The 15,048-nt window shown below is 35.5% G+C and overlaps 2 protein-coding genes and 1 pseudogene across 3 annotated transcripts; 1 reads left to right on the top strand and 2 right to left on the bottom strand.

Moving 5' to 3' along the window:
* On the bottom strand, positions 1–1,141 carry LOC142533058 (dof zinc finger protein DOF3.4-like). The gene has a single exon (XM_075639657.1). The coding sequence runs from the start codon at positions 952–954 to the stop codon at positions 223–225; it is 732 nt and encodes a 243-aa protein (XP_075495772.1). The 5' UTR covers positions 955–1,141; the 3' UTR covers positions 1–222.
* A 1,584-nt stretch (positions 1,142–2,725) lies between these two features.
* LOC142533531 (ent-kaurene oxidase-like) lies at positions 2,726–6,462 on the bottom strand. Of its 2 annotated transcripts, none has more exons than XM_075640343.1 (9): positions 6,386–6,462; positions 6,061–6,220; positions 5,277–5,437; positions 4,515–4,676; positions 4,295–4,435; positions 3,955–4,209; positions 3,537–3,698; positions 3,250–3,444; positions 2,726–3,160 (listed from the first exon to the last, which is right to left on the bottom strand). In XM_075640343.1, the coding sequence occupies exons 2-9, from the start codon at positions 6,206–6,208 to the stop codon at positions 2,849–2,851; spliced, it is 1,536 nt and encodes a 511-aa protein (XP_075496458.1). In that variant the 5' UTR covers positions 6,209–6,220; positions 6,386–6,462; the 3' UTR covers positions 2,726–2,848. The 2 variants fall into 2 exon arrangements, with proteins under 2 accessions (XP_075496458.1, XP_075496459.1); XM_075640344.1 differs by lacking the exon at positions 6,386–6,462 and adding an exon at positions 6,343–6,364.
* Positions 6,463–11,680: 5,218 nt separating this feature from the next.
* On the top strand, positions 11,681–14,820 carry LOC142533883 (wall-associated receptor kinase-like 14; annotated as a pseudogene).
* Positions 14,821–15,048: the final 228 nt, after the last annotated feature.

The raw sequence follows: 15,048 nt of genomic DNA, 5'->3' as shown, positions 1-15,048 counted from the left end.
ATTTGGTCCTGTACGTCAATTGGGTAATAAAATTTGAGATTTAACCTCTAATCTTTAATTAAGATCTTCAAAAGCATTTACACATGCCAGAATATGAGAGTGGCCCCCTTTCTGCAAAAACCAAACATAAGAATTCTTACATCGAACGAAATCTTGTTCGTTCCCTTTTTTTTTCGTAATATCTTCAAAATATAGAGCTAGGTCATTTCCGTTTTTCTCGATTCACTTTAGCGATTTGGCTGGGGCCGGAATAGCAAGGTCCGGCAATGAAAAGTAATCACCGTCGGCCGCTGCGCCGTCATCACGGCTACCAGCCATCTGCCACGTGTTGCCACCCGGAGACTCAGACACAGAACCACCATCTCCTCCGTTCATATGCTCCACGGGCCATTCCAACATACTAAGCCCATAACCCAGGCCCGCACTGATCCCATCCCCGTACATAATCATCGGAAAAATCCCATCACTTGTTCCCATTTGTGCACCTAACCAAGAACTCGAATTACCAGCATCTGGCCGCCCTGCCAAGTTCACTTCAGCAGGGGATCCAGATTGCGGACCTGGACCAGAATTTGTCATAAACCCGTCAAGGGTTCGAGTCTGAGTTTGAGTTTGAGTTTGCACCGCCTCGTATTTCTCCATACTGCGAGAAACCAGACTGGCGGTGCTTGTGGGGGCGGCGCTAGTCGCTGTACTGGGGGCTATGCGGGGGCGTTTGTTGGAGGAATGGGCCTTGCGACTACCTCCACCGACGGGGACGTTGCGCAGGGCGCCACCTCGGGTCCAGTATCGGCGGCATGACTTGCAGAAGTGCCGGGGCTGGGAGAGATTATAGTTGTTGTAGTAGCAAAATTTGGTGTTGGTGGATTCGCAGCGTGGACACGGAGACTGTTCCAGCTCCGGTTGCCGGGTCCCTTGACGAGATATCGTGCGGTCACCGGATTCTGATGCCATTTCCGGTGCTTTCGAGTGGGGTGTGATGGCGTTTCGTCTGGATTCCAGGTGGGGGACAAGAAAAGAATCCTAGTATTATCTGCGAGATATGTTAAAAAGTGTTGCAAACAACTCGTCTTTCAAGTGTAAATCGTGATGTGTGCATATAAATAATATTTATATCAGAGAGGAAATATATCGAGCTTCATAAAAATATTATCAACTCTCAAATGTAAACTTAGAAATATGCATAAGCTCCCGCACCCAAGTATAAATTGTCGCGAAGACTAATAAAATTTTTAAAACCGATTTTTTAATAATTATATTGTTTAAAATTTATATTTGCTATTTGTTACAATTTCTGCTTATTTTATGGATATTCATTAATTATTAAAAATCATATATTCTCAAATTTAGACAATTAAATCAAACATATATTATTATTCACACATCTTACTCAAATATTTTAATAATCACAATATTATTTATTGACCTAATTCTATATATATTAAAGTGATTCCTGATCTTTTTGTCAATTTGGATCATTTGTAAACTAATTTTTAACGCGAGAACAACATTATTAAATAATGTACTGGAAAAAAATGAAATCGAAGTAGATTTATACTAGTGGCTATGCCGCTATGGGACACAAATCCAATTAAGATTCCTAGTTTTAGGGAACTGGATTATTTTAGTAAATATAGAAAAATGGAGTATAGAACGAGGACGAACCATTACAATAATTGATAATTCGATTAAAAAAAAAAGAATAAATTAAATACAAAAAATATGAATATAAAACTATATTCATTGCTTAAATCCGGTGCCAATTTTATACTGTATTCATTCTCTATATCATCAGTGAACTTTAATTTTGGTTGATTCATTTTACTTACTGAGTAGGGAAAATAAGGTAAAGTAAATTTTCCTTTTGAATTTGTTCCGTATACATAAAACTTATTCGACATCATTTTTCGTTCCAAATCCCGAAACCATTATTTAATTTGTGCACGGAATACTAAACTAGACAGTCATTTGTGGTTTTGTTGGGGAGACCGTAAGGAAAATTATAATTACAATAAACACCTACTGGTATAACATACCGATCGAATTACCTCAAAAAACATTGTGTGTGTTGACAAAAAATATTACCCTTTAATTTCCAAAAAGTAAGCATTTCATTTTGACGCTGAGAATGGTAATAAATGTAGGATGGGTTAGCTTGGAGACAGCATGATTAGTAAGTGTTGCGGTTAGGGATTATTGGTTGGCCACTGTGTTGCTGCCGCCCATCGAAACTTAAAATTTAAAAACCGTGTTGAATTTATTCTATTGGAATGGGTTGAAGTTTCCTGGGAGAGATGGCACAGGAGGTGGTTGCGTGGCAGCGTACCTGAGACACGTGTCGGTCTCTAATGAATGTGTTCAGGCACGCGCAGCTTAACTCACAGAGGAGACTGCCGAGAATCTCTGTTTGTTGTTGTGTTATGTCTCTTTCGCCTATTTTCTAAGTGCAACCTCCTGAATCTCACCTGGGAATTCCATTCGAAATTATAACAAAAATAAATACATTTTTTTTACTGTATGCAGCTAAGATTACTCTTGAGAAATGAACAATCGAATTGAATTTAATAATTAAGAAATTGTCAGTAATATGTTTTTGGATAAAACAAAAATTAAGAAATATTATTTTTTGCTTGTCCTGGGGTATAAATCTATAACACAAAAAGTTTTTATTCTACTACCAAGTGATATTATATCTTCAGATAATGTATACCATGTTTAATCCTAGTTATTCAAAATAGGAAATTGTACTGAAATTCTCAAGTTCGTTCACAACATATCACCATAATCACACAGCTACAGCACTCGTTCAAAAACAGAAAGGAACACAATACAAGTTATGACATTTGCATCAGTTTCTGGGCTTTAAGTTGACTAGCAACGGATGAAGCTTATGAGTCGTTAGCCCCATTGTATCCACATTTTCTTCCTCACCGTCCTTCAGTCTCCATTCAAATTCTTGCACCAATCTGCCGATTGCCATGCAAGATATAAGCATTGCTTGCAAAGCGCCGGCACACACCCTCTTTCCACCTCCAAAAGCCATTGTTTTGTGCAATTCCATGGTGTCGTCTTTTCCGGTTATAAACCTCTCAGGGATCCATTTTTCGGGATTTTCCCACACTTTTTCATCCATGTTGCATCCGTATATGTTTATAGCAATCTGCAGACGTAATTCCATGGTATGGTTTAACACATAATCACTCAAAAAATACATATATCAAGAGGTTAAGGAAATTGGGAATAACCAACCTCACTGCCTTCTGGGATATCATACCCGCCTAATTGTGTGTTTTCATTCACGTATCTTAGCGGGACAATAGGTACTGGGCTGTGCTTCCTTATTGTTTCATGGAAAACAGCTGCCAAGTATGGTAGTTGAGACAACTTCTCTTCTTTAAGGTTGTCGAGTCCACATATATCTTGAATTCGCAACAACAAACGACTCTGTTTACATGACAAGAAATCAGAGCACGCATCATGTAAAAATCACAGCAAAACAAAGATAAGATTAGAAGAAATGACAAAAGTCCAATAACCTGTTTTTCGGGATCTTTAGAAAGTTCGTACATCGCCCATTCTGAGGTGACTAATGTAGTATCCGATGCTTCAATAATGGCTTCCCAAATCAGCATTAGGATTTGTTGTTCCGATAATGTGTTCGCTTCCGATAATAGATAATCGAGATAACAGTTGAGTTCCTGCCACAAACTTTAATCATCAATGCTAAGGCAAAAATAAATTCGAGAGACACAGGCAGACCCAGGGAGAGACGTCGTCCACTCTTAAAATGCAAAAAAAAAAAAAAAAAACGAGAAAACAAAAAAAATCTCTAAAAATTCAAGTTTTCCTCCTTTAAATTAATCGATTCCCCATCCTACCCCCTCTCCTCAGGAATTCACAGTCCGCCCTGATTTTAGGTCTTTGATTGTATGGACTTTGAGGATAGAAGAATACCTCTCCTGAAGAAATACGTTTCTTCTGCTGCTCAATAAGGGCCTTCATCACAGCTTGCCGGTTGAAATGCATCTGCTGAATTTTATGTTCGAAGCTTTCATTCGGGATCCATTTTAGATATGAGAAAAAATCTCTCCAATCCACCTCGATTGCTCCTTCCATTGGGTCAATTACCAAAATCTTGAATATCTCCTCTCTAGACAATGTAGTGTCAAGATCCTTCACGTAAAGGGAATCTACATCTTCTCCAATAGCCTGTGCGGTAAAGACATTGTTATTAAAATTTGGGAATTTGTAAAATTTCAATGTTTTATCACTCACTGGAAGTGGATGGGCTTACTTCTTTCAGTGATAATCCAAAAAGTTCGGATTGAAATATTTTCCTGAAATTGACAGCCTCAAGAGGACGCACTTTCAAATGAGCATGGAACTGATCACAAATGTTCTTTATCATGACATCCCTGTGAATATGATGACGTTTCTGCCATAACCATTGTATTTAGTAATTATCACTTGAAATATGAATAACCATACTGGTGAACACCTTCGGCAGAACAAACCTGGGCGTTTGGTCCAAGGGTACTTGTAAGTAAATGACGTTTGGCTGCCTTGTAAAATTCATTATAATCACTCATCGCTATTATGCTTTTATCAGACGTGAGGATCTTTAATGCATTTGATAGCTTTCGTGTTGAGATGGATGTGTATTTTGTTACCATTGCCTAAAGCAAAACGAAGCAAGTGTAAGAGAATATTGAAACTAAATCTTTTGAGGTATATTTGGGCAAAAGGTGTGTTATCTAGGCTACCACTATGTTGATTTGAGCTCAGAAAACTGAATAGATAAACTAAATTCATCCAGAAACAACGTTAGAGCTGTAATCCAATCGTCAGAATTGACATTCCAGATTAGCATCATGATGAATAATCCATAAAATAATCTATCACCATATGTTGCACAGGAAGGAATTGATTGAACTTGTTTATCTGATGAGATCTATGCAACAATAATCGTCACTCAGCATGTATACATCTCAAAACAAATATAACATAACGCCTAATATTCATTTCACGCTTGTCCCATCTGGTATCTTAAAAATCACAAAGCCATTTCCGTCTCACGTGTTGAGATATTATGATATTAGTTCATCATGCACTGATGAATAGTCAAGAAACAAACATCAAAAAGAGATTGGACGATTTCTCTATCGGCAAAATCACACATGATCACAACAGCATGTTAGATTTATGCTCTACCATATATCCATAAACTACAAGTTTAAAGAGCACCAATATTTAAGGGATAAGCAACTTATATCTACCTCCTTCACAACATCAGTGGAGTTGAGAACAATCATATTGGTCGAGCCAGTCTTGATAGAATATATGGGACCATGTTTCTCAGCCCATTTGGTGAAGGTCTTGTGTGGCTTCTTCTCTTTTAGTTGCAGTAGATTTCCAATTACTGGTAACCCTGGTACCTCTGCATAGGGTTGGCTAGTTTTTAATTTCTTCATAATGTATAAAGAAACAAAATAATTACAGGTACGAGCGTTTTCAACATTAGTGCTTCACGTACTACGCAGAGATTAACAGGGTTTAATGAAGTTTTTGGGTTAACAGGAACTCATTCTTGTACTGAGGAAAGACACGTGATTTCTGCAAGAATAATGCTTGAACTATTTTGAGAAGCTAATCACCATTGAAATGGTTCGAATATTCTTAGTTTCAGTATATATCTTCTCTCTGATTAAATGATTATTGACACTTTAACTGATTAATCAGATCATAATTATTTCAAATCATGGAACATGTACACAGGAAAAAATGTCATTACAAAAAACAAGAAGAAGAATCGAGCATGGAACGAAAAAATCACCCACCAGTCTCCGATAACCAGCCATACACATCTAAATCATTGCATTAACCTTTACAGTGAAATTAAATTACAAGGTTAAATGAAACATATGGTAAAAAATTCAAAATTTTACCAGAATTTACTAAATCATCACAAACTAAAACCCACGATCCTTCCCATTACCAAATAAATCAACTGTTAGATATTAAAAAAATTTATAATAATGAAAGAAAGAGAAAAAAACTTACGGGGTGGAGGAAGGTGGCCAGAAGAGTTTTTCCTTCGATCATTCACGTATTTTCTGATGAAAAACAAAGTAATCCCACCAATAGCAATAGATGGGCCTCCAATCGCAGCTCCCAAAGGCAGAGCTTGAAGATTCAGAAGCGTATCCATTCAACCCAGATACTGTATTTCAAGATTTCAGTAAAATTTATTTCAATTTCTGCTATACTTACTGAACCATTGTTGCTATGCTGAAGCAAAGCAACTCAGAAACGAAAATAGAAAATCTTAAAAAAAACAAAAACTGAAAAAAGAAGCATTGGCTGTCCCCGAGAAAGAAGACGGCACCCTCGTCGTTTCTTGAATTTCAGTCGAATGAATTATGCTCATGGGCTTAATCATGGCTATGATATGTACTTTCTTTTATATTATTTTTTAGAAATGTTATAGGTAAAATGAATATTAATTTTTAGATCATAAATATATTTTTGAGATTAAAGTATATTTGAAATATTTTGATAATCTCAAGATAATACATAATTTTGCGTATAACTCTCGGACATAATTTTCATTAGAGTAGATCTTTGTGATACGATCTCACGAATCTTTATCGATAAGACGGGTCAGTCCTACCGATATTCACAGTAAAAAATAATACTCTTAGCATAATAAGTAATACTTTTTCATGAGTGACTCAAATAAAAGATAATGACTCAAATAAAAGATATATATCACAAAATACGACCCGTGAGACCGTCTCATATAAATTTTTGTTTTTTTTTTATTTTATTGTACAGAGAAAACATAATACGCTTGTATAATTCTATCTCCACTAATGGAAGGTGTTTCGAAACCGTCCACTCCATTTTAGTTTTTAATTAATATTATTTGTTTTTCGTACCTGGATTCTTACAGTTGTTAAATAAAAATATTTCTAAAAAAGAATAATAATAAATCGTATAAAATAGATTAATAATAATGATATTAAGAATTTCAAATTTTAAAAAATTACGTCAACGGCAATAAATAATCATATTATAAAAATTAGGAATGAACACCAAAATGACTAATTCAATTAGATCAGATCGTATAAATACATTTTTGAGATAGAAATTATATTATTGTGATAAATTGAATTAACCATAGATAAAGAATCAAAATTCTAATTCTAACTTTATCATTTAAATTAAATAATAATTCGTCTGTCATAATTATATAGATTTTTTTTTATTTTTCGATTTTCTCAAATATATAGACTAGCTTCTAGATTTAATAGCATTTTGTTTAAGTTTTGGAAAATGTGTAACTATTTTTTGAATAAAATCAAATAGAAATAAAATAACAAATTTGTTTGTAAACTTAGTTTTCCAATGGTTTTTTAAATTTATGTGAAAAACCAAATAAACCTACATGTTTGATACGAAACTAGTATATCAAGTATGACAAAAACTTGTGTGAGACATTCTCACGAGTCGTATTTTATGAGTCGGATCTCTTATTTGGATTATCAATGAAAAAGTATTACTTTTTATGCTAAGAGTATTACTTTTTATTGTGAATATCGGTAAGATTGACCAGTCTCACAGATAAAGATTCGTGAGACCGTTTCACAAGACCTAATCTTTGAGTATAATATCAAGGTTAATATCATAACTATAAGAAGTTACATGTAGTGGTTCGCTCAAACAAACCATGTGTCACTTAACACTAATTAGATCAACGCTCGGATTTCGAAAGTTATATTTAATATATCGTCTCTTTGGAGATATAACAAAGATGACCAAACCGAACTTTTGAACTTCTCCTTAACAAATGAAATAGATAGAATTGAAATTTTGATGCAAGAGTTATTGAAGTGATGCAGTTGACTCTATATTACAGACTATGATTGTTGCGGGAACTGATACGACGAATGTGACTTCTCATTTGGGCAATTATGTTTCTTACTCAACAACCGTCACGCCCTGGTAGGAAAGGGATCAACGAGAGCTATGTTAAGATTGGAACTTGGACCTAACTCAACTCCAAAAGCTAACTCAAGGGGGGAGGATTGTCCAAGCCCATTGACCGACGATTTCGGTTGGGAATAAATCTAGCAAGCGGACTAGGTCAAGTAATAGTATTTGGAGATGAGTTCAGGTATCGTACCCACAGAGATCGATGTTTAATTACTAGAATATGAATTATTTTTCCTAATTTAGGCTAAATAAAGTTCAAATGATGGGAGATAAATTAATTAAAACTAAATTAAACAATTTAAATAAATTAAGTAAAGCAAAAAAAATCCAAATTATTAAACTAGACGAAAATTCAAATTATTTAAAAACGACTAAGGCACAACGGTACCGAGACAATTTATAATCTACGTGTCAAATTCATATTCAATAAATTAATTATTTAATTCACGACGGAATTCCCAAAATTATTCATTAAACGATTCCTCGAATTAATAAACCTAATTCAATCTAACAGTCCAATTATTCCTAACTGAATTTAATTAGATTCAACCGCATTAGATCGCTGTGAAATTCCAGTTTTTCAACCTAAAGTCGCACACTGAAATCGAATACTATTTCTAGTCAATTTAACCATGTGTTGATTGATGTGTGAAGCAAATATTAATCTATCGCCTTCCGGTTTTAGATTAACCAACAAATATTCTATTTAATTGGCCAAATTAAAAGAACACGTGATAAACGACATCAATCAATGAATAAAATAAATAATCTAATTGAATTAAACTCAAAACATCAAAAAATAATATGTTTCGGCCCTTTCATGGCCTTAGTCTATAAAAATCTACTCCATAAACTTAAAATAAAAGTGTAAGTCTCTGTTTAAAGTCAATGGAGAAAACATGATTAAGAAGGAATGGAAAGAGATTCTCTGTGATTTGTAGCGTGTGTGAGGAATTCCTCGCTGGTTTTGCCTTCCTTCTTCCTCCCTTCTTTTCTTTCTTCCGCGCTGTTCTGCTATTTCGTCTCCTTCTGTGCTTCTGTTATGGCAGCCCTCCCTTCTTTTGTACGCTTCTGCCCTTTTATTCTTCTTAATGGGCCTACTCCTTCCTTTCCTTTTTAAGCCCATGTCCAGTAAAGAAAGTGTAGATAAGACATTTATAAAGATTTACATAGATTTTTCCAAGATTTCAATATCATCAAGGAATAGAATATAAGAGTATTTAATTTCCTTTCTTCTGATATTTTGTTCCCTTTGAAATCTAGTAAATTTATATTCTCTCTCAATTTAAACACTTTTCACTGTTTATTCAAATCTACAATTATTAATTAAATTAAACACGCAATTAGGATAAAAAGTCTAGATAAGGGCAAATATTATCAAATCAAATCCCTAAAATCTTTGTAAGATTTGGCCTTATCACTCATATATACAACTCCCAAGTTATTAAGCCAACCGATGTGGGACAATTAACACACCCCTCTCACGCCCAGGAATAAGCATCTGGAGCGTGGAGTTTACAAATGAACAAATTATGGGCAGAACGAGTGGCCTAATTATAGGCAGTCCAACACATAACGGTGGAACCTGGGCTCTGATACCATGTTAAGATTGGAACTTGGATCTAACTCAACCCCAAAAGCTAGCTCAAGGGGGGAGGATTGTCCAAGCCCATATATACAACTCCCAAGTTATTAAGCCAATCGATGTGGGACAATTAACAAGCTAGATAGATAATCACATCGGCAGATCAAGAATGATGGAAAAATCAGACATTGCAGGTTTAATGTACATCCAACCCATAATCAACTTATAAGGAAACCCTCCGTCTCTATCCGCCAACATTACTTTTACCTCCCAGGGACTTAACTAGAGACCGTACCATTGCAGGATACCAAATTCCAGCCACGACCCGTGTCGTTGTAAACCTATGGAAAGTGCATCGTGATCCTTATATATGTATGGTCGGTTCCATTGGGATTTAAACCAGAAAGGTTTTTGACAGAATATAGAGATGTCGATCTAAAAGGTCATCACTTTCATGATCAGTTTCTTCCATTTGGTGTTGGCAGTTCATGGAACTTACACTTGCTACCCTTTTGCACGAATTTGATCTTAAAACACCGGCAGGTGATGTTGTGGACATGCAGGGAGTTTTGGTACTAGTAATATGAAGGCCTATCCTCTTCCGGTTCTCCTCACACCAAGATTGTCCCATAAATCTTTTCTTTTGTGCGAGATATGAACGACTGGATTTCAGGTAAAACATTAATAATTAATGTGTAATTAGGCTCATATATGAAAATATATAATTTTTAAATTAAGCTGTCTAATAAACCAAACAAATCCATGATCTGTCTGGGTGTATGATCATTTGTTTTCCTTTTTCTCTTATTTTCTCCCATGTAATAAAAGGAAGAATTTTCGATAATTTTAATAGTTTAAATATGGATTTTCTTCTCGAAAGATTGCTGTATATGATGCTGATATCATCAACAAAGCTACAGAGTGACAAATTACGTGTCGACGGGAGATAAAACGACGCTTGTTGATGCGGAACTGAATGTGCTAAACTTCGAAAAAATTGGGACTAAACTGAAATTCAAAAAAAATGTAATTATCCAATGCTAGTAGTTGAAATGCCAATGGGGTCGTAGCCCCTTCATTCGTTTTCCATATCCTAATTTAAGCTGGAAAATAGACGAAAACGTGTGATCTATCCACTTGTTTGTTCGTCCAAGTTCTGAAAATGTATAGGATAGTTGGATGAGGCTTACACTGTGCTTTACTGAAGCTGCAACATAATCATTGGATCCCTATGTTGCGAGTGGATCCTACATGAATTCATGTAGGACTTACACGATCCAAAGTCTTTGATGCGTCTAGAGTTTTACGACCAGTGAGACCGTCTCACACAAGTTTTTGCCGGAAAGAAAAGTTTGATCGATCTAATCTAATTTATTTATACAATTATATATACATGAAAACATTGATTTGTATCTAATTGAAGATTTTGAGCAATGTACATAGTATCTTCATGCATTCTTGTCTCATGATAATGATATTGGATCCAACATTTTAACGACTTTCAATTTTTTTTTTTTTTTGAACACGACTTTGAAATTTCTGATGTTTGGAGTATTGACCGAGTTTGAAATTAATTAATCAACAAGTTCATTTTTCTGAGGTGTTTAATCCCGTGAATCAATAGATTTGACAAAAAGAACAATTTTGCGCTGTGTATCCACATGCCTAGAATCTTGTCTTGTTTAGGTGAATAAGAATCAACAAGTGCAACATAAATATTATTTAGTTTAATGATTTTTTTAATAAATAAATAAAATTAATAATGAAGTCTTCATAAGAAGAAATCGTAAAAGATGGATACAAACTTAAGTACTTTTTTTGTAAAATATGTATTTAATCAAATTTGATAAATATGAATCATCGATAATGTAATCGTCTCTCAAAATCATTCGGGTTGTGTTTAGACGAAAGAATTTCAAATCCATTATCAAATGAATTTTGTCTAGAGACAAAGAAAATATGAAATCCATAAATTTGATTTTAATATTGAACATAGTAAAAACCTTAGATTAATAGATCAAATAATCAAATTCAGTTTTAGAATAATAAAGCAAAAGGTGAAGGTATATATCGATTTTATTGGCTATATATTATAATTTATTAAATTAGATACAACAAATTGTGTCACAAGCATCACAAAATTTTCAACGTAAAAGTTTGAAAGGGAAGTGTAGAAGGAAGAAAAACATCTCCGAGCAAACATATTCCTCAAGCATTACTCATCTGTTTTGATCTTTTTTTCACTCTGTTTCCATTTCCATCACCATCAAAATCTTGACCCCAACCAATTTTCTCAATCTCATCTTCAATCCTTCATTTTCTGGGCCCTTAAACTAGTTCGTAAATCCATGCATTTTCCTGATTCTTGAAAATGAAAATTATAAGAATCGACATCTTACAGTTGCTCGGATTTGTTCTTTCAATTGTTCCATGTATTTCAGCTTCGTGCAACCAAACATGCGGCGGCCAAAAACTTCATTTCCCCTTCGGCTTCTCAGCGACGACGATGGTGCAGACCCACTTCGAGCTGGTCGACTGCAATGCGAGGAACGACAGCATAAGCTGCTACTCGGAGGAGGACAATCGGAGCTCTTTTATAAATTATGAAAAGTTGAGGAGGATCGGTTGTAGGTCTCTGTTCTCTGCGATCTCGATGGAGTCTTTCGGGAACAGTTCCTCCGTGTCTTTGGATGTGCAGATTGTGAGACTTGAGTGGTGGATTCTGGGAGGATGTCAGTGCGCTGAGAATTCGAGGTGTGTTGAGATTGAGTCGACGCCGGTTGAAGGGAATCCGCCGGGTTACAGGTGTCAATGTGCGGAGGGGTTCGCTGGAGATGGATTCATGGACGGATTGGGTTGCTGGAAAGGTAAAGTTCAGCCATCTCTTTTCTTCTCTTTATTTTACTTTTACTTTATTTTCATTAGATTCTTGCTGCTTTAGTTTTTCCCGATAATAGACTTATTTTAGATCACAATGAAGATTTTATGTCAGTTAAACTAACAAATGAAATTTGTCAACCACAATTGTTAATCTTAAAATTTACATTTTAGTTACGAGCTCTAGAACATAGGCTAGATTTATTTATGTTGCTAGTATCCATGAAAGAAGTTGAATCATAAATAAATTGAATATTTAGAAAATAATATACGATGTTTTTATATTTTTAAAATATTTATTTGAATATAATATATTTAAACAAAAACATATGATATAATTAATTACATTCGAGACCAAAACTATTTGCTTAAACAACCATTTTTGTTTTTGCAAAAAATTGGTTCAAGTGGAGCAAAGAAAAACATAATCATTCTAAAATTTGACAGCTTTCTTGTTATATCATTTTGGTTCCATCCATATTCGGTGAGAGTCACCCACCATGGAGCCTAATGTGCCAGATTTCTCTTTCACCATTCCGTTGTGGAAACAATCATATTTTTATAAAGTTTTGGTTTAAATTATACCATGAACAAGTCCCACAAATCTTTGGCAGTTACGCCTCGAGATAATACTAGAAATGGGCTCATCTCTGAAATTTATTAATTAAGGACTCGTCAACTCTTTTGTTAGAAAGATTGTTTAAATTTTTTGGATATTAACCATATGTACGCAAACAGAATCATTAGGATGCAATCCATCAAAATACATGAACGGCAGATGTGGCGGAACAACAAGAATCGGAGTTCTAGCCGGAGGTAATGGTTCACTCCATTTCGTGGCCAATATAGTTAGAGTGTGCTTGGACGTAAAAGTTACTAAAAAGAATCATTTTCAAAATTAATGTTGGCTTTTGATTTCCAGGAGTAGCTGCAGGTGCTTCACTAATGACCGGCTTCTGCCTCATTTTCTGTTTCATACGGAAAAGATCCAAACTGAGAAGAAGAAGCAGGAAAAGCCGCCAGCTTTGCAAAAACGCCGGTATTACCATTCCTGTTCACCCCTACAAAGAAATCGAGAAAGCCGCTGATTCCTTCTCTGAGAAAAGAAGGCTCGGGAATGGGGCCTATGGAACCGTTTACTCCGGTAAACTGAACGAGGAATGGGTCGCCATCAAGAGAATAAAGCGAAGAGACGCAGACAGCATAGAACAAGTCATAAATGAAATCAAACTCCTATCCTCGGTAAGCCATCCGAACCTTGTCCGGCTCCTAGGATTCTTGTTTATGAGTTCATGCCTAATGGAACCTTATCCCAACATCTCCAAAGAGAAAAAGGCAATGGGCTTCCATGGCCGGTTCGTTTAAAATATGCCTCGGAAACAGCTCAGGCTATTTCCTATCTTCACAATGCAATGCACCCACCTATTTATCATAGGGATATAAAATCAAGCAACATCCTACTAGACTACAACTACAAGTCCAAAGTAGCGGACTTTGGGCTTTCAAGATTAGGCATGATCGAGTCATCCCACATCTCAACTGCCCCTCAGGGCACCCCCGGGTATCTCGATCCTCAGTATCATCAGCATTTTCATTTATCAGATAAGAGTGATGTATATAGTTTAGGAGTCGTTCTTATCGAGATCATAACATCTCTTAGAGCTGTAGATTTCAGTCGCCATCAGAATGAAGTAAATCTGGCTGCATTAGCTGTAGACAGGATTGGAAGAGGCTGTCTAGATGAGATAATCGACCCCTCTCTCGAACTAAACTTTGATTTGTGGACAGTTTCATCAGTGCACAGAGTGGCTGAATTGGCATTCAGATGCCTGGCGTTTCACAGGGATACGAGGCCTTCAATGACGGAAGTTGCCATTGAATTGGAACAGATCAGGCTGAGTAAATGGTCAAATTCATTAGACGAAGCATCTTCGTGTTCATCTTCTTCGAATTTAAGCGAAAATCCATTGAAACAGATACTGTTCGGTGGCACGAATTCATCGGATACTGTTGCAGATTTCTCTCCGGTTTCAGTTCAGGACTCTTGGCAAAGTGATCGGAGCTCGCCTTCATCAAATAGTTTGCTGAATCAGTTCAAAAGGTAAACATTTGGGGTTCTAATTTCCTTAATGTTGATCAAATTTTGAATAAACTCGTGTATAATATGTTATGGGAGTTCATTTAAATTAATTCGAATGGATATAATGAACTTTTTGGTCAGATGTCAATTTCATGCTGCTGCGGATAAAGCATTATACGTCGAGAGAGGAGATAAGCTGGTCTAATAAATTATGTGATAAAATACCCCGTTTTCCAAATGTCACATGCATTCCCAAGTGGTTTTTAAATTAAATAAAAAACTTAAAAATATATTACTCTTTCGACTATCTGATTTTTATTTTTTTACACAGACTGTTTGATTTTAGTCAAAAGTATTGAAATATATAATTATGAAAGAGCAAAATTATGCCCGATAATTATCTGCGGAGGCCCTTCCAACCGAACAAAAGCATGCAATTACAACTCGAACATTAGGAGAAAACCGAAACAGTTTCGGCCCGGTCTAGGAACTTGCAAGTTTTAACGACGTG

Source organism: Primulina tabacum, chromosome 18, assembly GCF_025594145.1.
Source record: "Primulina tabacum isolate GXHZ01 chromosome 18, ASM2559414v2, whole genome shotgun sequence".
NCBI lineage: Eukaryota > Viridiplantae > Streptophyta > Magnoliopsida > Lamiales > Gesneriaceae > Primulina > Primulina tabacum.
The sequence above is the reverse complement of the archived record's forward strand: the minus strand, read 5'-3'. Positions and strand labels throughout refer to the sequence as shown.